The sequence below is a fragment of the Oncorhynchus masou genome, chromosome 3 (genome assembly GCF_036934945.1).
Source record: "Oncorhynchus masou masou isolate Uvic2021 chromosome 3, UVic_Omas_1.1, whole genome shotgun sequence".
Taxonomy (NCBI): Eukaryota; Metazoa; Chordata; class Actinopteri; order Salmoniformes; family Salmonidae; genus Oncorhynchus; species Oncorhynchus masou.
This window is the reverse complement of record NC_088214.1, coordinates 45,714,879-45,739,466: the sequence shown is the minus strand read 5'-3', so window position 1 is coordinate 45,739,466 and position 24,588 is coordinate 45,714,879. Positions and strand designations below refer to the sequence as shown.

The following is a 24,588-nucleotide window of genomic DNA, read 5'->3' as shown; positions in this document are numbered from 1 at the left end:
ACTCTGATAAAGTGGTGACAAGTCACCTGGCTGTCATTAGAGGTTGTCAAACTCACTTCCAAGGAGGACCTTGAGAACAGACAGCCCCGGGGGAACGGTCACATTTTTGACGTGAGAGAGGGACTCGAGACCGTAGGTGGAATGCGGCCTACCCTGTACATAGCTAAACTGCTACAGGAAATTCTAGGCCTCGATCATGCCCCCACCCTTGACCGTGCGCACAGAAGCATACAGTCCGCACCGAAGAATGGGGAGCTGCCCAGACCCATAGTAGTAAAATGCCACTACCTTCAGGAGAAGGAGGATGTCTCCTTAAGGCAGCGAAAGCAGATCCCATCACCCACGACGGCCAGAATATTCACATTTACCTGGTCTACACGGCAGCAGTCATGAAGAAGAGGTCCGCCTTCAACGAGGTGAGGGGGCTCCTAACACCGCTGTCTGGACACCAAGTTTATCATTATTTACCCAGCTGTGCTGAAGGACCATGTGTACTATTCTATACTATTTGACTGGTTGGTCTGCCATGGTACTTAGTTGCGGATGGCACGGTTTGCAGGTTGTATAGCCAGGCGAACACTGCAGGAAGGGTATTAATTACCAAGCATTTACCTGTAATTTTTCGGTGTTCTGTCTTGTTAGGATGTTCAACAGAAGATTACATTTATACAAATGTTGAATTTGACTGAGTTTGTTTTCCTATTTACTTAATAATAGGTTTTTAAAATGTGTGTGTATATACACACACACACACACACACACACACAGTTGAAGTCGGAATTTTACATAGACTTAGGTTGGAGTCATCAAAACTCGTTTTTCAACCACTCAACAAATTTCTTGTTAACAAACTATAGTTTTAGCAAGTCGATTACGACATCTACTTTGTGCTTAACAAAAGTCATTTTTCCAACAATTGTTTACAGACAGATTAATTCACTGTATCACAATTTCAGTGGGTCAGAAGTTTACATACACAAAGTTGACTGCCTTTAAACAGCTTGGAAAATTCCAGAAAATTATGTCATGGCTTTAGAAGCTTCTAATAGAGTCGATTGGAGGTGTACCTGTGGATGTATTTCACAGCTTACCTTCAAACTCAGTGCTTCTTTGCTTGACATCATGGCAAAATCAAAAGGAATCAGCCAAGACCTCAGAATTATTTTTTAGACCTCCACAAGTCTGGTGGAGGTCGCGGAGGAAGGAGACACGTTCTGTCTCCTAGAGATGAACATACTTTGGTGCAAAAAGTGCAAATTAATCCCAGAACAACAGCAAAGGACCTTGTAAGGGTGCTGGAGGAAACCGGTACAAAGTATCTATATCCACAGTAAAACGAGTCCTATATCAACAAAACCTGAAAGGCCGTTCAACAAGGAAGAAGCCACTGCTCCAAAATCGCCATAAAAAAGCCAGGCCACGGTTTGCAACTGCACATGGGGACAAAGATTGTACTTTTTGGAGAAATGTCCTCTGGTCTGATGAAACAAAAATAGAACTGTTTGGCCATAATGACCATCGTTACATTTGGAGGAAAAAGGGGGAGGCTTGCAAGCCGAAGACCATCATCCCAACCGTGAAGCACGGGGGTGGCAGCATCATGTTGTGGGGGTGCTTTGCTGCAGGGGGGACTAGTGCACTTCACAATATAGATGGCATCATGAGGGAGTAAAATTACGTGGATATATTGAAGCAATATTTCAAGACATCAGTCAGGAAGTTAAAGCTTGGTCGCAAATGGGTCTTCCAAATGGACAATGACCCCAAGCATACTTCCAAAGTTGTGGCAAAATGGCTTAAGGACAACAAAGTTAAGGTACTGGAGTGGCCATCACAAAGCCCTGACCTCAATCCCGTAGAAAATGTGTGGGCTGAACTGAAAAAGCGTGTACGAGCAGGGAGGCCTACAAACCTGACTCAGTTCCACCAGCTCTGTCAAGAGGAATAGACCAACATTCACTCAACTTATTGTGGGAAGCTTTTGGAAGGCTACTTGAAACATTTGACCCAAGTTGACAATTTAAAGGCAATCCTACCAAATACTAATTGAGTGTATGTAAACTTCTGATCCACTGGGAATGTGATGAAAGAAATGAAAGCTGAAATAAAGTGGTGATCCTAACTGAACTAAGACAGGGAATTTTTACAAGGATTACATTTAGGAATTGTGAAAAACTGAATTTAAATGTATTTGGCTAAGGGTAATGTAAACTTCTGACTACAACTGTATATATATATATATATATATATATATATATATATATATTGATACTATCCTTCAAATATGCATATTGCATATTCAGAAAACTGAGGTGGTTCCCTCCAGAATCCCTTCCCTAGTTGTAAACTTAATTATGTTCTCCCTGGATAGAGCTCTACTGAGGTTCAGTTTAACATGGTAGCATTTTGCTCTAGTCTAGGTGAGGTAGATACAGCCTTCCAACAGGGGGAGGCCAGGATAGGGTTCCAAGGTTCTCTCCTTGGTATTTTGTTGTTTTTAGAAGTTTTTTATTATCTGAAAATGTTATTACTCTGACCTTTCAACACACTGGCCATGTGAACGTACTAACATTCTTTTCTGGATTTCTATGAGTATGTCAAATTCACATACTCTAGGCTCCACATGGTTTATCAGCTGGAATGTGAAAGGAATTAACCAGGTGGTCAAGCGTATCCGAGTGGATGCTCAAGTCTGGACATTGTTTTTCTCCAAGAGACCCATCTCCGGTCCAGAAACCATGATAAACTAAAGAGAGGATGGGTAGATCAAATATTTCACTCCAACTTTGGTGCTAAGTCCCGAGGGGCAGCCATCAGAAAAGGCACCCCCATAGTAATTTCAGATACTAATGGAAGATATATTAAATGATGGGGAAATTGTTTAGCACACAGGTTATTCTAGCTAACCTCTATGGTCCTAATTGGGTTGACACTGGTATATTTGATTTGCACAAGTGCCAGCACCAGCAGCGCAATCCTCCCTCTTAAGCGCAAAGTGGGTTTGGAAAAACTGAAAGTACCCCCTGGACACACTGGTTGAATCAACGTTGTTTCCATGTCATTTCAATGAAATTACATCGAACAAACTGGGAATAAACGTTAAATTGACATCTGTGCCAAGTGGGTATGTATCTTAGAAGTAGTTTTCAAATACAGAAAATCGGCAATCAAAATAAACATTGTACCACAGAAACCATGTAGTTTTTGGGAAGCCTATTTGATTTGAGTTCGGACATAAAGTGCCTTTACGAAAGTATTCAGAACCCTTGACTTTTTCCACATTTTGTTACAGCCTTATTCTAAAATGGATCAAATAAAATAAAAATCGTAAACAGTCTACACACAATACTCCCTAATGAAAAGGCGAAAACAGGTTGTTAAATTATTTTGATAATTTATTAAATAAAAAAACTGAAATATTCAGACCCTTTGAGGGTCTAAGTTGAGCTCAGGTGCATCCTGTTCCCATTGATCATCTTTGAGATGTTTCTACAATTTGATTGGAGTCCACCAAATTTGGTAAATTCAAATGATTGGACATGATTTGGAAAGGCACACACTTGTCTATATAAGGTCCCACAGTTGACAGTGCATGTTAGAGCAAAAAATCAAGCCATGAGGTCGAAGGAATTATCCGTAGAGCTCTGAGACAGGATTCTGGTGGGACACAAATATAGGGAAGGGTACCAAAAAATATCTGAACAAGGCAGTAAACCCACTGTTCTTAGGCCATCATTGTAATTAAGAATTTGTTCTTAACTGACTTGCCTAAATAAATTAAGGTACAATAAATACATAAAGAAGAGACTTGGTCAGGGAGGTGACCAAGAACCAGATGGTCACAATGACAGAGCTCTAGAGTTCCTCTGTGCAGATGGGAGAACCTTCCAGAAGGACAACCATCTCTGCAGCACTCTACCAATCAGGCCTTTATGATAGAGTGGCCAGACGGAAGCCACTCCTCAGTAAATGGCACATGACAGCACTTAGAGTTTGCCAAAAGTCACCTAAAGACTCTCAGATAAGGAGAAACAAGATTCTCTGTTCTGATGAAACCAAGATTGAACTCTTTGGCCTGAATGCCAAGCGTCACGTCTTGAGGAAACCTGGCACCATCCCTACGGTGAAGCATGGTGGTGGCAGCATCATGCTGTGGGGATGTTTTTCAGCGGCAGTGACTGGGAGACTAGTCAGGTCCGTACAATTGCCCTTATTTTAGCGCCCCAAAAACGTAATATTTCAAGATCAACTGTAATGTCAATACCATTGTAAAGCACAAATTTCTCCCCTCTCCAACAGAATCAATTACATGACCTAAACACTGCCCGTTTCTGTGTAACAGTATAACTTTAGACCGTCCCCTCGCCCATACCCGGGGGCAAACAAGGGACCCTCTGTACACATCAACAACTGTCACCCACGAAGCATCGTTACCCATCGCTCCACAAAAGCCGCGGCCCTTGCAGAGCAAGGGGAACCACTACTTCAAGGTCTCAGAGCAAGTGACGTCACCGATTGAAACACTATTTAGCGCACACCGCTAACTAAGCTTGCCGTTTCACATCCGTTACATCTGCATAATTCAAGCAGGCAATGAGCCCCGTGGGGTCTTTTTTTAAATGGCGGGTGGGGAAGCAAAACTAAGGAGAGATGTTGTGTGGGAAAATTGCTTTTTCTCACTCGATTTGTCCAACTTATCGCCTCTAATATGTAAATAAAACACTAAAAAGAGTTTAACATACCTATTTGAAGGTTTGTTTCGAATTTGAATCGGGTTTTTAGGGAGCTGCTAAAGTGATCTTAGAAGTAAACATGGCTTTGAGAAAGATGATCGCATGCAATGATGATGAAAAGAAATGACTAGGTATCCCCCCTTACCCCCGTCACTGTCCATTTCTTGTTTTTAAATGATGATAGGAAGTGCTACACCTGGTGGAGAGAGATTGTAAGACATAAATAGTAGCTTTATGCCTGCTGTACGTTACTACATGACACGTCAAGATGTAACGGAGGGTCAGTTTAAAACTTTTCTCCAATACGATAGAGCCAATACCATGTCGATCAACTCTTGAATAGAAACCTAGTTCACACCCCCGATTTTGAAGTCAACACAGTCGCTACAGTCCCATTAGTTTACTTTGTAGCCTCGTTTGAATATCGCGTTTACGCACATTTGTACGGAATGGGGTGAGTTTACGTTAGCTACGAACTAAATGGACAAGACACACTGCCATGAAGCGTTAATCCATGTATAGCGTATAGCTACATTTTCAGATATTACAAGTGTCTAATTTTGTCAGTCGTTTTCATTGCAAGTCAGTGTACTGTTAGCTAGCTAGCGAATGTTAGCTTGCTGGCTCGCTAACTAATGCTACGTGCATGATCTGTGTAGTAATATTATTCGTATCGCAGAAATCCATTTGCATTGCTAATAATAGCCTAATGTTAGCTAGCAACCATTGAACCTAGTTGGTTAGCTTTAGCTACCTGCAGATTCATACTCCAGCATTTCTTGCATGGTGGCTAGCTATGACAATCCGTTTGTACTGTAGATAAGGGTTGGGATTATGGTTAATTGTTTAGCTAGCTACATGTCTAAACAAAAGACTCCACATTGCAAGAGAATGATTACATGACCCATCAAGTTCGCTAGTTGTGTCTGGGGTTTATTACGGATATCTTTTGTGTTTCATGAACGTGTGTATGTCTAGATAATAGTGACCCATCCACTTAGCTAGAGGTGGCTGACGGGTCGTGATAGCATTTCTTTCACATGATCCCATACATTCAGACAAGTGTCTCTGGATAAGCATCATCTAATAATTCTTAAATATTTATACAGTATTTTTATCTGGACAATTTCAAAGTAATATTATTTAACCAGGTAGGCCAGTTGAGAACAAGTTCTCATTTACAACTGCGACCTGGCCAAGATAAAGCAATGCAGTGCGACAAAAACAACAAGAAATTACAGGGAATAAACAAACGTACAGTCAATAACACAATAGAAAAATCTGTATACAGTGTGTGCAAATGAAGTAAGGAGGTAAGGCAATAAATAGGCCAATAGTGGTGAAGTAATTACAATTTAGCAATTTACACTGGAGTGATATATATGCAGATGAGGATGTGCAAGTAGAAACACTGGACCAGTTGCTGCGGGGGGTGCGTAGCTGTTGGCCGGGGTTCTGGTAGTCAGGTGAAAAGCATGGTCAGCTGTAGAGAAATGCCTTTTGAAATTCTCGTGGATTCATCAGTGGTGACAGTGTTTCCTAGCCTCAGTGCAGTGGGCAGCAGGGAGGAGGTGCTCTTATTCTCCATGGACTACAGTGTCCCAAAACTTTTTGGAATTAGTGCTGCAGGATGCAAATTTCTGTTTGAAAAAGATAGCCTTTGCTTTCCTAACTGACTGTGTGTATTGGTTCCTGACTTCACTGAAAAGTTGCATATCGCGGGGACTATTCGAAGCTAGTGCCACAGGGTGTTTTTGTGCTGGTCAAGGGTAGTCAAGTCTGGAGTGAACTCAGGACTATATCTGTTCTTACTTCAACATTTTTTGAAAGTGGCATGCTTATTTAAGATGGTGAGGAAGGCATTTTTAAAGAACAACCATGCATCCTCTAGTGACGGAATGAGGTCAATAACCTTCCAGGATACCCGGGCCAGTTCGATTAGAAAGGCCTGCTCACAGAAGTGTTTTAGGGAGCGTTTGATAGTGATGAGGGGTGGTCGTTTTAACGCGGACCCATAACGGACGCAGGTAATGAGGCAGTGATCGCTGAGATCCTGGTTGTATTTAGAGGGCAAGTTGGTCAGGATGATATCTATGAGGGTGCCCATGTTTACAGATTCGGGGTTGTACATGGTAGGTTCCTTGATAATTTGTGTGAGATTGAGGGCATCTAGCTTAGATTGTAGCATGGCTGGGAGTGTTAAACATATCCTGATTTAGGTCACCTAGCAGTCCGAACTCTGACAACAGATGGGGGGGCAATCAATTCACATATGGTGTCCAGGGCACAGCTGAGAGCTGAGGGGGGTCTATAACAAGCGGCAACAGTGAGGGACTTATTTCTGGAGAGATGGATCTTTAAAAGTAGAAGCTTGAACTGTTTGGGCATAGACCTGAATAGTATGAAGGAACTCTGCAGGCTATGTCTACAGTAGATTGCAATTCTGCCCCTTTAGCAGTTCTGTCTTGATGGAAAATGTTGTAATTGGGGATGGAAATTTCAGAATTTTTGGTGGTCTTCCTAAGCCAGGATTCAGACACAGCTAGGACAGCAGGGTTTGCAGAGTGTGCTAAAGCAGTGAATAAAACAAACTTAGGGAGGAGGCTGCTAATGTTAACTTGCATGAAACCAAGGTTTTAACGGTTGCAGAAGTCAACAAATGAGAGTGTCTGGGGACACACAGGGCCTGGGTTAACCTCTACATCACCAGAGGAACAGAGGAGGAGTAGGATAAGGGTACGGCTAAAGGGTATAAGAACTGGTCATCTTGTGCTTTGGGAACGGAGAATAAAAGGAGCAGATTTCTGGGTGTGGTAGGATAGATTCAGGGCGTAGTGTACAGACAAGGGTATGGTAGGGTGCTAGTACAGTGGGGGTAAACCAAGGCATGGAGTGACGATGAGACAGGTTGCATCTCTGGAGGCACCAGTTAAGCTTGTGGCGAAATCTGCACGGAGCCTTCACCGTGCACTGCCACTTTAAGAGCGCATGAGCAGTAAGGAAGGAGGAAACAAAAAGAGCTCATTCAGCTCTTTGGGGAGGGGCTCTTGGGTGGCGCGACAGTTTGATTGTGTGGGCTGTGCAGCAGAAGTTTTGTTTGTTTTCAACGTTTGTAGTTTATAAAGTATTTAACTCAATCATCGGTGTGATCGCTTCAGATCATGGTTGTTTTTGTTTGGGACCGTGCCCGTTATGGATCGCATGGATTAGTAGCAACATTGTTGCGAAGCTTAAACATACAAACCAACAAACCATCGGACAGTCAGACAGTACACCAGCACGCCTGAAGACCACAGCTAAGATTTCTCTTTTTCTCTTTCTCTTCCCTCTCGTTCCAGTGCTTTACCCTGCAACAGACTCTCTATTTTTCCAATGCACTTCCCATTGACGTTCATTGGAGCTGGACTATTATTGCCCTGCCAGAAGTATTTGGATGGACATTTTAGTTAAAAGGGAGGTTGCTTGCAAGTTGTGTATTGTTATGTGAACCGTATTGAGGTGTACTAATGACATGTGGCCGAGAAGACTGAACATTTTTAAGGCCTTTGTTGTGTCGATGAACACCTCCACATTCATACCCTCTGCACTAGAAAATAATACAGATTATTGCAAATCCTCTGTTGATGACTGGGTTCGTTCTTGTATGAAGTTGCTGTTAAATTGCTCTGCCATTATTAGTATTATTGTATGAGGTATTCTTGTTGGGGTTACCCTTGTGCTGTGATGTGGGTTTTATATGGTGTGTATTCTCTTTTCTCTCCACTGGCTATCTGGTAAACAGGCTACACTCTAGGCAGTCTCTTCTGCTGATGTGTGTGGGTCTGGTAGGGGTACTCTCGATTCTACTATTTTCCTTTCGGCATGGTTAATACCTGGCTGGCGCCCGAACAAAATCTTTCTTTACCCCTCTCTAATAAATACCGCTACAAGCTGGGTGTGGTCTCCGCATGTGTGGGGGGTGGGGATAAGGGGGCCATCTGAGGCATGTTGAGCAGGACTAGGGGCTCCACAGTAAAATAAAACAATGAAAGCTGCCCTAAACAACAGTATACAAGGCATATTGGCATTAGAGAAAGGCATAAAGCAATCACAGGTGTTGATTGGGAGAGCTAATACAACAACGTGTAAACAGCTAGGAGAATAACAATGTGTAAATGGCGATGAATGGGCAGGGAGGGTCAGTTAGCTACACACAGGACCTGATAAACAAAATTAAGTTCCATGTTAATGAACAGTCCAGCAGGCATCAGCTGTGTAGCCGAGTGATCATAGGGTCCAATGAGCAGCAATAGATGAAACAGGGAGCCGTTCAGTAGTCGATTACTACGCTAGGCGAGCGAGAGACACGGCGTTCAGGAAGCTAGCGGGCCGGGGATAGCAGATGGATCATCACCAACATCCACGACGCAGAGGCCGGTTGAGAGCACATCGGCCGAATTGCGTCAGCAGACCAATCATGATGGATCGGCGGGGCTCTGTGTCGACAAATTGTCCAGGCCAATTGGAAAGAGAGGTATTGTAGTTGGTGTACTTAGTTTGCTAGTCGGGAGATGGGTCTAGCTCGAGGCTAACTGGTGCATGCTTTTGGACAAGGGCGTTAGCCACAGTAGCCACTCGGTAGCAGCTAGCTAGCTGCGAAGATCCGGTGTAATGGTCCAGAGCTTGCGGCAGGAATCCGATGATGTAGTGGAAAAAAAGCAGGCTGATTGCTAGCAGTGGCTAACAATGACAAATAGCTAGTAGCTAATTAGCTGGCTAGCTTCTGATGGCTAGCCTTTGATGGAAGTTCCAATTATAAGGTCAAAAAAAATGTATACAAAAAATACTAAATTTTTACATGGGTTAAAAACAAACACGTCTTGCTGCTGGGACATCTTGGAAAGTAGGCCAAGGACTATTGTAGGCTATTACTTAAACCACGTTTACTCTTGAAATCTTTGGTTGTTTACTACATACACTATCCTACTCACTCTGTTTAGTACATAGCCTCACATGAAAATCCTTAGAGATGGGTGGGGCTAAGGCTTAAGAGGGTGTGAATGATGCTGAATAGGCGTAGACAAAGAATAGCTCTCCAGTATGTGTACCAAAATATTCAATGGACATTTTCTCTGATATGGGGTTACAAGTTTATCCACTTTCTAAGCAGAATTACTTTCCCATTGTTCCTCAACTGTAGTGTATGATATACCATTTGTAGCTCTGAGTCTATACTTTTATCCAATGTAAAAAACATTATTTCAAATATTTCTAGATGAGACCAAAACGAGGGGGTCGGTCACAATGTGAAAATGTTTTGTAGTAAAAAATGTTTCCAATGACATCAACCAATTCTGAAATGTCCCTTTAAAATTAATGCCTATGCAGGGCTCTAGGGGAGAAGTCCTCCACTTCAAAACTTCTCTCCATAGCTAAGCCTATCTCGCTGTCACTACTCAGTACCCTTGTTTGTTGTGATTGAATGGCAAAGACACCCAGGAAACACCCACCTCAAATCACCATCTCCATGACAACTATCATTTGGCTTCAGTCATGGCTGCTGCATTTCATAATTAACAAGCTATGTGTGTGCTCCAATGGAACCACCTACAGCAGGGGTATTCAAGTCTTAACCTATGAGGTCCAGAGCCTACTGGTTTTCTGTTCTACCTGATAATTAATTATGGAACCACCTACAGCAGGGTTATTCAAGTCTTAACCTACGAGGTCCAGAGCCTACTGGTTTTCTGTTCTACCTGATAATTAATTATGGAACCACCTACAGCAGAGTTATTCAAGTCTTAACCTACGAGGTCCAGAGCCTACTGGTTTTCTGTTCTACCTGATAATTAATTATGGAACCACCTACAGCAGGGTTATTCAAGTCTTAACCTACGAGGTCCAGAGCCTACTGGTTTTCTGTTCTACCTGATAATTAATTATGGAACCACCTACAGCAGGGTTATTCAAGTCTTAACCTACGAGGTCCAGAGCCTACTGGTTTTCTGTTCTACCTGATAATTAATTATGGAACCACCTACAGCAGGGTTATTCAAGTCTTAACCTACGAGGTCCAGAGCCTACTGGTTTTCTGTTCTACCTGATAATTAATTATGGAACCACCTACAGCAGGGTTATTCAAGTCTTAACCTACGAGGTCCAGAGCCTACTGGTTTTCTGTTCTACCTGATAATTAATTATGGAACCACCTACAGCAGGGTTATTCAAGTCTTAACCTACGAGGTCCAGAGCCTACTGGTTTTCTGTTCTACCTGATAATTAATTATGGAACCACCTACAGCAGGGTTATTCAAGTCTTAACCTACGAGGTCCAGAGCCTACTGGTTTTCTGTTCTACCTGATAATTAATTATGGAACCACCTACAGCAGGGTTATTCAAGTCTTAACCTACGAGGTCAAGAGCCTACTGGTTTTCTGTTCTACCTGATAATTAATTATGGAACCACCTACAGCAGGGTTATTCAAGTCTTAACCTACGAGGTCCAGAGCCTACTGGTTTTCTGTTCTACCTGATAATTAATTATGGAACCACCTACAGCAGGGGTATTCAAGTCTTAACCTACGAGGTCCAGAGCCTACTGGTTTTCTGTTCTACCTGATAATTAATTATGGAACCACCTACAGCAGGGTTATTCAAGTCTTAACCTACGAGGTCCAGAGCCTACTGGTTTTCTGTTCTACCTGATAATTAATTATGGAACCACCTACAGCAGGGTTATTCAAGTCTTAACCTACGAGGTCCAGAGCCTACTGGTTTTCTGTTCTACCTGATAATTAATTATGGAACCACCTACAGCAGGGTTATTCAAGTCTTAATCTACGAGGTCCAGAGCCTACTGGTTTTCTGTTCTACCTGATAATTAATTATGGAACCACCTACAGCAGGGTTATTCAAGTCTTAACCTACGAGGTCCAGAGCCTACTGGTTTTCTGTTCTACCTGATAATTAATTATGGAACCACCTACAGCAGGGTTATTCAAGTCTTAACCTACGAGGTCCAGAGCCTACTGGTTTTCTGTTCTACCTGATAATTAATTATGGAACCACCTACAGCAGGGTTATTCAAGTCTTAACCTACGAGGTCCAGAGCCTACTGGTTTTCTGTTCTACCTGATAATTAATTATGGAACCACCTACAGCAGGGTTATTCAAGTCTTAACCTACGAGGTCCAGAGCCTACTGGTTTTCTGTTCTACCTGATAATTAATTATGGAACCACCTACAGCAGGGTTATTCAAGTCTTAACCTACGAGGTCCAGAGCCTACTGGTTTTCTGTTCTACCTGATAATTAATTATGGAACCACTTACAGCAGGGTTATCATTACATACATTTACATTTAAGTTATTCAAGTCTTAACCTACGAGGTCCAGAGCCTACTGGTTTTCTGTTCTACCTGATAATTAATTATGGAACCACCTACAGCAGGGTTATTCAAGTCTTAACCTACGAGGTCCAGAGCCTACTGGTTTTCTGTTCTACCTGATAATTAATTATGGAACCATCTACAGCAGGGTTATTCAAGTCTTAACCTACGAGGTCCAGAGCCTACTGGTTTTCTGTTCTACCTGATAATTAATTATGGAACCACCTACAGCTGGGTTATTCAAGTCTTAACCTACGAGGTCAAGAGCCTACTGGTTTTCTGTTCTACCTGATAATTAATTATGGAACCACCTACAGCAGGGTTATTCAAGTCTTAACCTACGAGGTCCAGAGCCTACTGGTTTTCTGTTCTACCTGATAATTAATTACACCCATTTGGTGCCCCAGGTCCAAATCAGTCCGGGATTAGAGGGGGAAAATGAAAAACAGGTTGAGGTCCAGAGTTGAGTTTGAAGGACTTACAGCATGGTATTTTAAACATCGGTGTTTAATGCTGAGCTCAATGTTAAAATTACATTAGAATTAGAGGCACCTTTTTCTGTTCATGTTTTCATTTTGTGATTGCAAATGGCATTTAGTTACATGTCCCCTTTTCATGAGAAGAAACACAAATAATATTGTCACATGTAAAGAATCTCAATGTAAACATGGTATACATTCATATCATGCTCTGCGCACACTGTTCCTTTTGTGGAGTGTTTATAACCAGAGTTTGTGGAGGAAAAGTACAACCTATGACACATCTGGTCTCATTCCTATTAAAATGTGTTCAGTCTTATCATTGGGGAAACATTCTTTCACATAATGGAGACTCTAGAAAGAAGCTTGATGAGTACTGTCTGGAGCATTTGTAACAGTGTTTCTTTCAGTGTGAAGTTATGCCAACAATGGTAATGCAGAGAGAAAAGTAGTTTAACACTAGAATGGCCAAAGCAGTCATTTGGACTGCTCATGTGTGTATTCATTTTATTACTCTGCAATTTTTTAAGTCATACCCCCCTCCGTCCTTGACTTTTCTTAAATAAGTCTATATAGCACAACATCGTTGTTAGAATCTTAATATCACAAACAAAAAACTGTAGTTATAACCAGTTTAAGGAGGGCATGCCATTTAAAAAAATATTTTTCCCTTTGCCCCTCCTTCTCCTATCAGTCTACTCTGGCCTACTTGGTGTACACGGTGCGAGCGTGCGTAATTTACAAAATCTGAATAAAAACGACTCCGATGGTGGGGAAGAAATTAATCTTCGTACAAACTTTCCTGACCCTGACAGTCATACTGAATGCAGGTTGCGGGTGTATAAAGAATCCAACTGTTGGATATCCTCGCTCTGGCTGGATTCCAATAGGAATTACACATCACTTTCCAAGCCAGCATAATGTGACTTGCAGGCCTGATGTGGCCTATAAACCAGGAGTTTCTTTTGATCACTCGGCTAAGAATGCTTCTCCTTAATGTCAATATGCCTTGTCCATTGCTGTTCTGGTTAGTGTTTATTGGCTTATTTCACTGTAGAGTCTCTAGTCCCGGCACATCCAGAAGAGGACTGGCCATCCCACATATGCTCTCTCTAATTCTCTCTTTCTTTCTCTCTCGGAAGACCTGAGCCCTAGGACCATGCCCCAGGACTACCTGACATGATGACTCCTTGCTGTCCCCAGTCCACCTGACCGTGCTGCTGCTCCAGTTTCAACTGTTCTGCCTTATTATTATTCGACTATGCTGGTCATTTATGAACATTTGAACATCTTGGCCATGTTCTGTTAATCTCCACCCGGCACAGCCAGAAGAGGACTGGCCACCCCACACAGCCTGGTTCCTCTCTAGGTTTCTTCCTAGGTTTTGGCCTTTCTAGGGAGTTTTTCCTAGCCACCGTGCTTCTACACCTGCATTGCTTGCTGTTTGGGGTTTTAGGCTGGGTTTCTGTACAGCACTTTGAGATATCAGCTGATGTACGAAGGGCTATATAAATTGATTTGATTTAGTCCTGCTCACTATACCTTATCCAACCTATTAGTTCCACCACCCACACATGCAATGACATCTCCTGGTTTCAATGTTCCTAGAGACAATATCTCTCTCCTCATCACTCAATACCTAGGGTTACCTCCACTGTATTCACATCCTACCATACCTTTGTCTGTACATTATACCTTGATGCCATTTTATCACCCCCAGAAACCTCCTTTTACTCTCTGTCCCAGACGTTCTAGACGACCAATTCTTATTGCTTTTAGCCGCACACTTATTCTACTCCTCCTCTGTTCCTCTGGCGATGTAGAGGTGAATCCAGGCCCTGCAGTGCCTAGCTCCACTCCTATTCCCCAGGCGCTCTCTTTTGATGACTTCTGTAACCGTAATAGCCTTGGTTTCATGCATGTTAACATTAGAAGCCTCCTCCCTAAGTTTGTTCTATTCACTGCTTTAGCACACTCTGCCAACCCGGATGTTCTAGCTGTGTCTGAATCCTGGCTTAGGAAGACCACCAAAAATTTGGAAATTTTTATTCCAAACTACAACATTTTCAGACAAGATAGAACTGCCAAAGGGGGCGGTGTTGCAATCTACTGCAAAGATAGCCTGCAGAATTCTGTCCTACTATCCAGGTCTGTACCCAAACAATTTGAACTTCTACTTTTAAAAATCCACCTCTATAAAAACAAGTCTCTCACCGTTTCCGCCTGCTATAGACCACCCTCTGCCCCCAGCTGTGCTCTGGACACCATATGTAAACTGATTGCCCCCCATCTATCTTCAGAACTCGTGCAGCTAGGCGACCTAAACTGGAACATGCTTAACACCCCGGCCATCCTACAATCTAAGCTTGATGCCCTCAATCTCACACAAATTATCAATGAACCTACCAGGTACCTCCCCAAAGCCTTAAACACGGGCACCCTCATAGATTTCATCCGAACCAACTTGCCCTCTAAATACACCTCTGCTGTCTTCAACCAAGATCTCAGCAATCACTGCCTCATTGCCTGCATCCGTAATGGGTCAGCGGTCAAACAACCTCCACTCATCACTGTAAAATGCTCCCTGAAACACTTCAGCGAGCAGGCCTACCTAATCGACCTGGCCGGGGTATCCTGGAAGGATATTGATCTCATCCCGTCAGTAGAGGATGCCTGGATATTTTTTTTAAATGCCTTCCTAACCATCTTAAATAAACATGCCCCATTCAAGAAATTTAGAACCAGGAACAGATATAGCCCTTGGTTCTCCCCAGACCTGACTGCCCTTAACCAATACAAAAACATCCTATGGCGTTCTGCATTAGCATCGAACAGCCCCCGTGATATGCAGCTGTTCAGGGAAGCTAGAAACCATTATACACAGGCAGTTAGAAAAGCCAAGGCTAGCTTTTTCAAGCAGAAATTTGCTTCCTGCAACACTAACTCAAACTCAAAAAAGTTCTGGGACACTGTAAAGTCCATGGAGAATAAGAACACCTCCTCCCAGCTGCCCACTGCACTGAAGATAGGAAACACTGTCACCACTGATAAATCCACCATAATTGAGAATTTCAATAAGCATTTTTCTATGGCTGGCCATGCTTTCCACCTGGCTACTCCTACCCCGGTCAACAGCACTGCACCCCCCACAGCAACTCGCCCAAGCCTTCCCCATTTCTCCTTCTCCCAAATCCGTTCAGCTGATGTTCTGAAAGAGCTGCACAATCTGGACCCTTTCTTTCTAAAATTATCTGCCGAAATTGTTGCCACCCCTATTACTAGCCTGTTCAACCTCTCTTTCGTGTCGTCTGAGATTCCCAAAGATTGGAAAGCAGCTGCGGCCATCCCCCTCTTCAAAGGGGGGGTCACTCTTGACCCAAACTGCTACAGACATATCTATCCTAACATGCCTTTCTAAGGTCTTCGAAAGCCAAGTCAACAAACAGATTACCGACCATTTCAAATCTCACCATACCTTCTCTGCTATGCAATCTGGTTTCAGAGCTGGTCATGGGTGCACCTCAGCCACGCTCAAGGTCCTAAACGATATCTTAACCGTCATTACTGTTACTGCACATTACTGTGCAGCCGTGTTCATTGATCTGGCCAAGGCTTTCGACTCTGTCAATCACCACATCCTCATCGGCAGACTCGACAACCTTGGTTTCTCAAATGATTGCCTCGCCTGGTTCACCAACTACTTCTCTGATAGAGTTCAGTGTGTCAAATCAAAGGGTCTGCTGTCCGGACCTCTGGCAGTCTCTATGGGGGTGCCACAGGGTTCAATTCTTGGACCGACTCTCTTCTCTGTATACATCAATGAGGTCGCTCTTGCTGCTGGTGAGTCTCTGATCCACCTCAACGCAGACGACACCATTCTGTATACTTCTGGCCCTTCTTTGGACACTGTGTTAACAACCCTCCAGGCAAGCTTCAATGCCATACAACTCTCCTTCCGTGGCCTCCAATTGCTCTTAAATACAAGTAAAACTAAATGCATGCTCTTCAACCGATCGCTTCCCGCACCTACCCGCCTGTCCAACATCACTACTCTGGACGGCTCTGACTTAGAATACGTGGACAACTACAAATAATTAGGTGTCTGGTTAGATTGTAAACTCTCCTTCCAGACCCATATCAAACATCTCCAATCCAAAGTTCTAGAATTGGCTTCCTATTTCGCAACAAAGCATCCTTCACTCATGCTGCCAAACATACCCTTGTAAAACTGACCATCCTACCAATCCTCGACTTTGGCGATGTCATTTACAAAATAGCCTCCAATACCCTACTCAACAAATTGGATGCAGTCTATCACAGTGCAATCCGTTTTGTCACCAAAGCCCCATATACTACCCACCATTGCGACCTGTACACTCTCGTTGGCTGGCACTCGCTTCATACTCGTCGCCAAACCCACTGACTCCATGTCATCTACAAGACCCTGCTATAGGTAAAGCCCCCCCCTATCTCTTATAACTGTGTTAGGGTGAAACTAGGCCATCAAAGTAAGGCCTTAAGATATACACTATGTATACAAAACTCAAATGAGTGGATTTGGCTATTTCAGCAACACCTGTTGCTGACAGGTGTATAAAAATCAAGCACACCGCCATGCAATCTTCATAGACAAACATGGCTCTACTGAGGAGCTCAATGACTTTCAATGTGGCACCGTCATATGATGCCACCTTTCCAACAAGTCAGTTTGTCAAATTTCTGCCCAGCTAGAGCTACCCCGGTCAACTGTAAGTACGAAGTGGAAATGTCTAGGAGTAACAATGGCTCAGCCACGAAGAGGTAGGCCACACAAGCTCACAGAACGGGACCATCAAGTGCTGAAGTGCGTAAAAATCGTCTGTCCTCGGTTGCAACACTCACTACCGAGTTCCAACTTCAGCACAAGAACTGTTCGTCGGGAGCTCATGAAATGGGTTTCCATGGCCGAGCAGCCACACACAAGCCAAAGACCACCATGCGCAATGCCAAGCGTTGGCTGTCGTGGTGTAAAGTTTGCCGCCATTGGATTCTGGAGCAGTGGAAACACATTCTCTGGAGTGATGAATATTGCTTCACCATCTGGCAGTCTGACGGACGGATCTGGGTTTGGCAGATGCCAGGAGAAAGCTACCTGCCCCAATGCATAGTGCCAACTGTAAAGTTTGGTGCAAGGTCCATACAGAAATGGTTTGTCGAGATCGGTGTGGAAGAACTTGGCTGGCCTGCACAAAGCCTTGACCTCAACCCCATCGAACACCTTTGGGATGAATAGGAAGGCCGACTGCAAGCCCGGCCTAATCGCTCAACATCAGTGCCCGACTTCACTAATGCTCTTGTGGCTGAATGGAAGTATGTCCCCACAGCAATGTTCCAACATCTAGTGGAAAGCCTTCTCAGAAGAGTGCAGACTGTTATAGCAGCAATGTTCCAACATCTAGTGGAAAGCCTTCCCAGAAGAGTGCAGGCTGTTATAGCAGCAAAGGGGGAACCACCCCCATATTAATGCCCATGACTTAGGAATGAGATGTTCGACGAGCAGTCATATAGTGTATGTATTGTCATAGTGTAATTTAAATGTTAGCTTTCACCTAGGCACTCACTTGGTGAAAGCCACATGCCTTTAAAAGGAAAGAATTAAATCAAATTGTCTTTGTCACTAACAAATAGTCACGGGTGGTAACTCTACAATTCACTGGAAAAGAAAAGGCACTGTGGGAAATTAGGCTTTACACCATACAGTGTTAAAACAAATCCCGAACATTATTTACTGTAATACTACAGAAAAACTGAGAGTGTAACAGTGTTAGTACTAAACAAAGTGAGTCCAGTTTACTCTAAATCAAGTATCATGTTTTACACTGTAGGTGTGGCGTATTACTCTACAATAGAGCTATGCTAACACCACAATCTTGAACATTTTAAGAATTGAATAGAGAACACTGTAACAGAGTTAAATCTTTGAAACAGGAGCAAGGAAGGGAAACAGGAGCAAGGAAGGGAAACAGGAGCAAGGAAGGGACAGCATGGTTGGATCGAACAAGCCGGTGACAATGCTACGGGCCAACTATCAGCACACTTTGCACAATTTGTACTTATGGTGACGTTAAGGCTACTGATATTTTCATCACTGTGGTTCTTGCTGACTGTGCTTCTTGGTGGTTGAGGTATTTTTTTTACATTTTGTTGTTATAAAAATAAGCTGTTACTGTATTCCAAAACATATGCTTTCTGTTTCATAGTTGTAAAAAAGGCACTCCAAGGAACTTCTTCGATATAGGGGGCGCTCTTTTAATTTTTGGATAAAAAAACGTTCCCGTTTTAAACAAGATATTTTGCCACGAAAAGATGCTTGACTATGCATATAATTGACATATAATTGACAGCTTTGGAAAGAAAACACTGACGTTTCCAAAACGGCAAAGATATTATCTGTGAGTGCCACAGAACTGATGCTACAGGCGAAACCAAGATGAAATTTCAAACAGGAAAAGCCCCAGATTTGGAATGCGCTGTGTTCCAATGTCTCCTTATATGGCTGTGAATGCGCAAGGAATGACCCTACACTTTCTGTCGTTTCCCCAAAGTGTCTGCAGCAGTGTGACGTATTTGTTGGCATATCATTGGAAGATTGACCATAAGAGACTACATTTACCAGGTGTCCGCCTGGTGTCCTCCGTCGAAATTATTGGGTCATGTCCACTGCATGCACGTTTCCATTTGGTTCAGAAGAGAAAGGCAACTGCCACGAATGATTTATCATCGAATAGATATGTGAAAAACACCTTGAGGATTGATTCTAAACAACGTTTGCCATGTTTCTGTCGATATTATGGAGTTAATTTGGAAAAAAGTTGGCCGTTGTAATGACTGAATTTTCGTTTTTTTTTCTTAGCCAAACGTGATGAACAAAACGGAGTGATTTCTCCTACACAAATAATCTTTTTGGAAAAACTGAACATTTGCTATTTAACTGAGAGTCTCCTCATTGAAAACATCCGAAGTTCTTCAAAGGTAAATGATTTTATTTGAATGCTTTTCTTGTTTTTGTGAAAATGTTGCCTGCTGAATGCTAGGCTTAATGCTATGCTAGCTACCAATACTCTTACACAAATGCTTGTGTAGCTATGGTTGAAAAGCATATTTTGAAAATCTGAGATGACAGTGTTGTTAACAAAAGGCTAAGCATGTGAGCCAATATATTTATTTCATTTAATTTGCGATTTTCAAAAATAGTTAACGTTGCGTTATGGTAATGAGCTTGAGGCTATAATTATGCTCCCGGATACGGGATTGCTCGTCGCAAGAGGTTCATTGATTGAACACTAGAACGTTGGTGGTTTAAGTGGTTTTTAGTTTTTACAAATGTCCTACAGTAACAAACTAAAGAAAATGCTATTGTGTTATTAAAAAATTATAATAATCGTATTCTAATCTTACCTTCATAAACACAAACAAATTATTATTTTTGTGATAGCATATATGAAATGTATTAATTACGCTGTTTGAATGTTGTAGACAGAATGACTGCTCATTAGCTTGAAGGTGGATCTCTTGAGGCCCAGTGGTTCTAGTGTTAAGAACATTTGTATAGCTTGCTAAATATGAATATAGATGCAGAATGCCATATTTGGTTGTGTAAATAAATACAGTAAAAGACAGAGGAAAGCAGAGATAAGCATGGAAAAATGAAAGATTCCCTGCAGCTCATTGGTAATTTCACTAATAAAATATATAGATTTAGTAAAAACGTTAATTATACACCCCATGAACTTAGAACAACTGTCTTGCCTTATTATAACTTGATAAATCAGCTCACCGATGAGAACGTGAAAGATGAGCGCTATCATCCCGGCGGTGACCATGCACAGCACGGCTTTGGAGCGGTCGCGTTTGCTGTTGACAAACACCAGGCCCACGTTCTTGAAGTCACTCATAGGCCCTGTGAAGAACTTCATGAGGGAGTAGGCCAAGCCGTAGCTTGCCAGCATCTCAACCGCATCCTCTTTGACCGCTGCAATACCCCTGTTCAGAGCCTGTGAGAGAGGACGATAGAGAGAATAGAGGAGTTGAGAGAAAATATAGAATATATTATTTTTAATTAATTATTTGTGCTGACGGATGCATTTATCTTTGCATCCATTTAAAAAAAAAAAAAACTTTTACCCCTTTTCCTCGATTTTGTGGTATCCAATTGGTAGTTACAGTCTTGTCCCATCGTTGCAACTCCTGTACGGACTTGGGAGAGGCGAAGGTCGAGAGTCATGCGTCCTCCGAAACACAACCCAACCAAGCCGCACTGCTTCTTGACAGAATGCCCACTTAACCCGGACGCCAGCAAAACCAATGTGTCGGAGGAAACACAGTGCACCTGGCGACTGTGTCAGCATGCACTGCGCTCGGGCCCGCCTCAGTAGTCGCTAGTGCACGATAGGACAAGAACATCCCTGCCGGCCAAACCCTCCCCTAACCCTGACGACACTGGGCCAATTGTGCGCCAACCCATGGGCCTCCCAGTCACGGCCGGCTGCGACAGAGCCTGGACTCAAACCCAGAATCTCTAGTGACACAGCTAGCTCGGGAGGCCATTTTTGTTTTCAGTTATTAATGTCACTTACATAAGGGCCAGATATTCCAAGCAATTAAACACTTCTGCTAGACTGACCCTGCCACACTCATGACACTTGAATGAATGGTCACCATTAAAAAGGATAGAAAGCATGAGTTTTTACTCAAACGTAACAACATAGTGTAGTAACTTATTTGTAGTCATGATCTGGTTACCGAAAAGACCACTTTGCAGGATCCTGTCTGTCAAAGATAATTCGTAAAAATCCAAATTACTTCTCAGATCTTCCCTGTAAAGGGTTTAAACACTGTTTTCCATGCTTGTTCAATGAACCATAAACAATTAATGAACATGCACCTCTGGAACGGTCATTAAGACACTGACAGCTTACAGATGGTAGGCAATTAAGGTCACAGTTATGAAAACGTAGGACTCTAAAGAGACCTTTCTACTGACTCTGAAAAACACAAAAAGAAAGATGCCCAGGGTCCCTGCTCATCTGCGTGAACGTGCCTTAGGCATGCTGCAAGGAGGCATGAGGACTGCAGATGTGGCCAGGGCAATAAATTGCAATGTCCGTATTGTGATAGAGCAACAGGGAGACAGGACGGACAGCTGATCGTCCTCGCTGTGGCAGACCACGTGTAACAACACCTGCGCAGGATCGGTACATCCTAATGTCACACCTGCGGGACAGGTACAGGATGGCAATAACAACTGCCTGAGTTACACCAGGAACGCACAATCCCTCCATTAGTGCTCAGACTGTCCGCAATAGGCTGAGAGAGGCTGGACTGAGGGCTTGTAGGCCTGTTGTAAGGCAGGTCCTCACCAGACATCACCGGCAACAATGTCGCCTACGGGCACAAACCCACCGTCGCTGGACCAGACAGGACTGGCAAAAAGTGCTCTTCACTGACGAGTCGCTGTTTTGTCTCACTAGGGGGGATGGTCGGATTCGTGTTTATCATCGAAGGAATGAGCATTACACCGAGGCCTGTACTCTGTAGTGGGATCGATTTGGAGGTGGAGGGTCCATCATGGTCTGGGGCGGTGTGTCGTAGCAGGCAATCTCAACGCTGTGCATTACAGGGAAGACATCCTCCTCCCTCATGTTTTCTATTTTACCTTTATTTAACTAGGCAAGTCAGTTAAGAAACTAGTTGGTGGTATTCTCTGGTTGGCTAGCTAGGCTAGTTAACTGGCTTGCTGGCTAAGATAACTGCATATACCAGTAAAAAAAAATTGAAAACTGGTTAAATGGCGTTATGTATTTCCAAATATTTGATTTACTTGTATGTATCTGTGAGCTAGGTGTTGATAGCAACTGGCTGAATCATACATTGCTAACGTTAGCAGGTTGGTAGGGCTAACGTTAGCAGGCTAGTAGGGCTAACATTAGCAGGCTAGTTAGCTCAGGCAAGGCACATTGCAAGCTGATTTGTAACAATAATTGGCTTGTAAGTTGGCTGAAAAGTTGGCTAAAAATTTAATTGAAACGAGTAGTCATGAGTGCAAACAATTTGGTTTAATTTGAAGTTATTTCCGTTGGAGTTTACATTATAGAGAATAGGCTGGCTTGCTGAGTTCTCCATATTGCGTCACACCCTGCAATTTCTTTTTCTGTTCAGTCTTACGTAAATTGAGGTGTAACATTGGGACTTTTGATACGTATACTTGTGCAAATCCATGTGTCACGGATCCCTCCGGAACTTTCATTACGCACACCTGCCCCCTATTCCCAGTGATTAGTAATTGTATTAGTGTTCCCTTGGTTTACCAGTGTCCTGTTGGTTATTGGTACAATGTCCGTTGGTTCGTGTGAGTACCTGTGCTGTGTTTTGGTTTTTGTGCAGATGATTACGGGTCTCGTGTTTATCATTGTGTGCCGGTGTTATTTATTCCAGGTACTCCTTGCTCTTTTGTTTGGGTTTCTACCCTGTGCATTGTATAGTGTTTGTTTGGTCTTTGTCCCCATGCCTTTACACGGCACGCTGTAATTTGGGTATAATAAAAAAAAATATTCCACATTCCTGCGCCTGTCTCACGACTCATTCATACCAACGTGACAATATGTTGCATATGGTTATGTTTATGCTACTTACCCTTTAACATGCTTATAATTGCAGCAGATCAACTACTACAAGCTTGTAGTACTAGACCCCATTATGGCCCATTCTTTAACTGTATTGCATAAGGTGCAGCAGAAATTAATCAGAATTCCATCACATACAGTATGTTACAGTGGCCAACTATCAGTTTTCAAAGCTCATATAGGCTAAGATTACAGGTACAGTATAGGTTTATAGTATATTGCTGTCGGTCTGTTTGCTGAAAGATATCAGGTACTATCAAGTGTTGTAATGCACCACACTATTGATGCCTTTTTCAGGGGAAGCAATCTAGTTCAGACAATGACAGTTTTGTTTTTGTTGCAGGATTAGAAGCTCCGTCATCTACCTGTCTCTGAGTGAACAATATATGTCTTTCATGGCTCACAGCCCAGAACTAAAGACCCTAATATCAAAACCAGAATTAGTAGGCATTCCACAGGCTTCAGTTACCAAGGTATTGAAATCCCCCACCATGACTAACTCAGAGCTACGACGAAGTAGTAGAGGTGAGGCTAAAATGTTTGAAATGGATTAAAGGGATTCTTTGCAAATACACTATATAGTAGCTTGTTTCTTTTAAATATAATTGGACCATTTGATTTGAACCCTCAGATGTACAAGTATATTTAATTTACAATTTCTATGCCGCTATCATGTATGTACATTGCATGTTAAATGGGACCAGAGATTGAATTTTTTCCTTGGCTGTTTATTTCCCATGCTTTTCTTAAAACTCTTGCTGACAAATATTAGCATTCTTCTGATTCTGGCCCAAACATCTCTTTGTTTTCAGGTCAAGTCAAAACCACCCTGTCACTCACACTCTTTACTTGTACATCAGTATCAACAGGTTACAGATGTAGAGACTGAGTTGTGACACTAAGATCAGAACCAATCAATGTTTTTGAGTTTAATAAGCACATGAACATTTCCCATAAAGTCTACCTCTGCAGGGTTAGAGGGGGCTCAATCCAGTCCGAAATGTAAAGTGTTGAAATGAGACAGACTACACACCACAAAACAAATGGGGCTATGTCTATATTACCCACTAACAAACAGGCCCATTTTTTTATCACATTCTTGCCTGCATATGCATGTTATACCTCTCATGTGCATGCGGGCATGCCGGTGAGGAGTGGTAATAGTGGTGTGCAGATGTGGGTGGGCGTCTATTTGAATAAATCCATTGAATATACACAATCAAAAAGAAGTCCATGATTAATTTGTTCAGGCAGGACCTAAGAAACATACGTCGATTAAAATGTATTTTCAAAACAACAGAATGACATATTTTGAGTTGAATTATGTCCAAATGAATAAAATCAACAGT

At 42.7% G+C, this 24,588-nt stretch overlaps 1 protein-coding gene across 3 annotated transcripts in view; it reads right to left on the bottom strand.

Moving 5' to 3' along the window:
* ankhb (ANKH inorganic pyrophosphate transport regulator b) overlaps positions 1-24,588 on the bottom strand; it is a 112,627-nt gene that overhangs the window by 67,738 nt on the left and 20,301 nt on the right. For 2 of the 3 annotated variants that reach the window (XM_064942588.1, XM_064942597.1), the window contains one exon: positions 20,395-20,611. In XM_064942588.1, the coding sequence (XP_064798660.1) occupies positions 20,395-20,611 (217 nt within the window). Of the gene's footprint in view, positions 1-20,394; positions 20,612-20,741; positions 21,026-24,588 lie in introns of those variants that run through there. The other variant, XM_064942606.1, reaches the window with a different exon arrangement.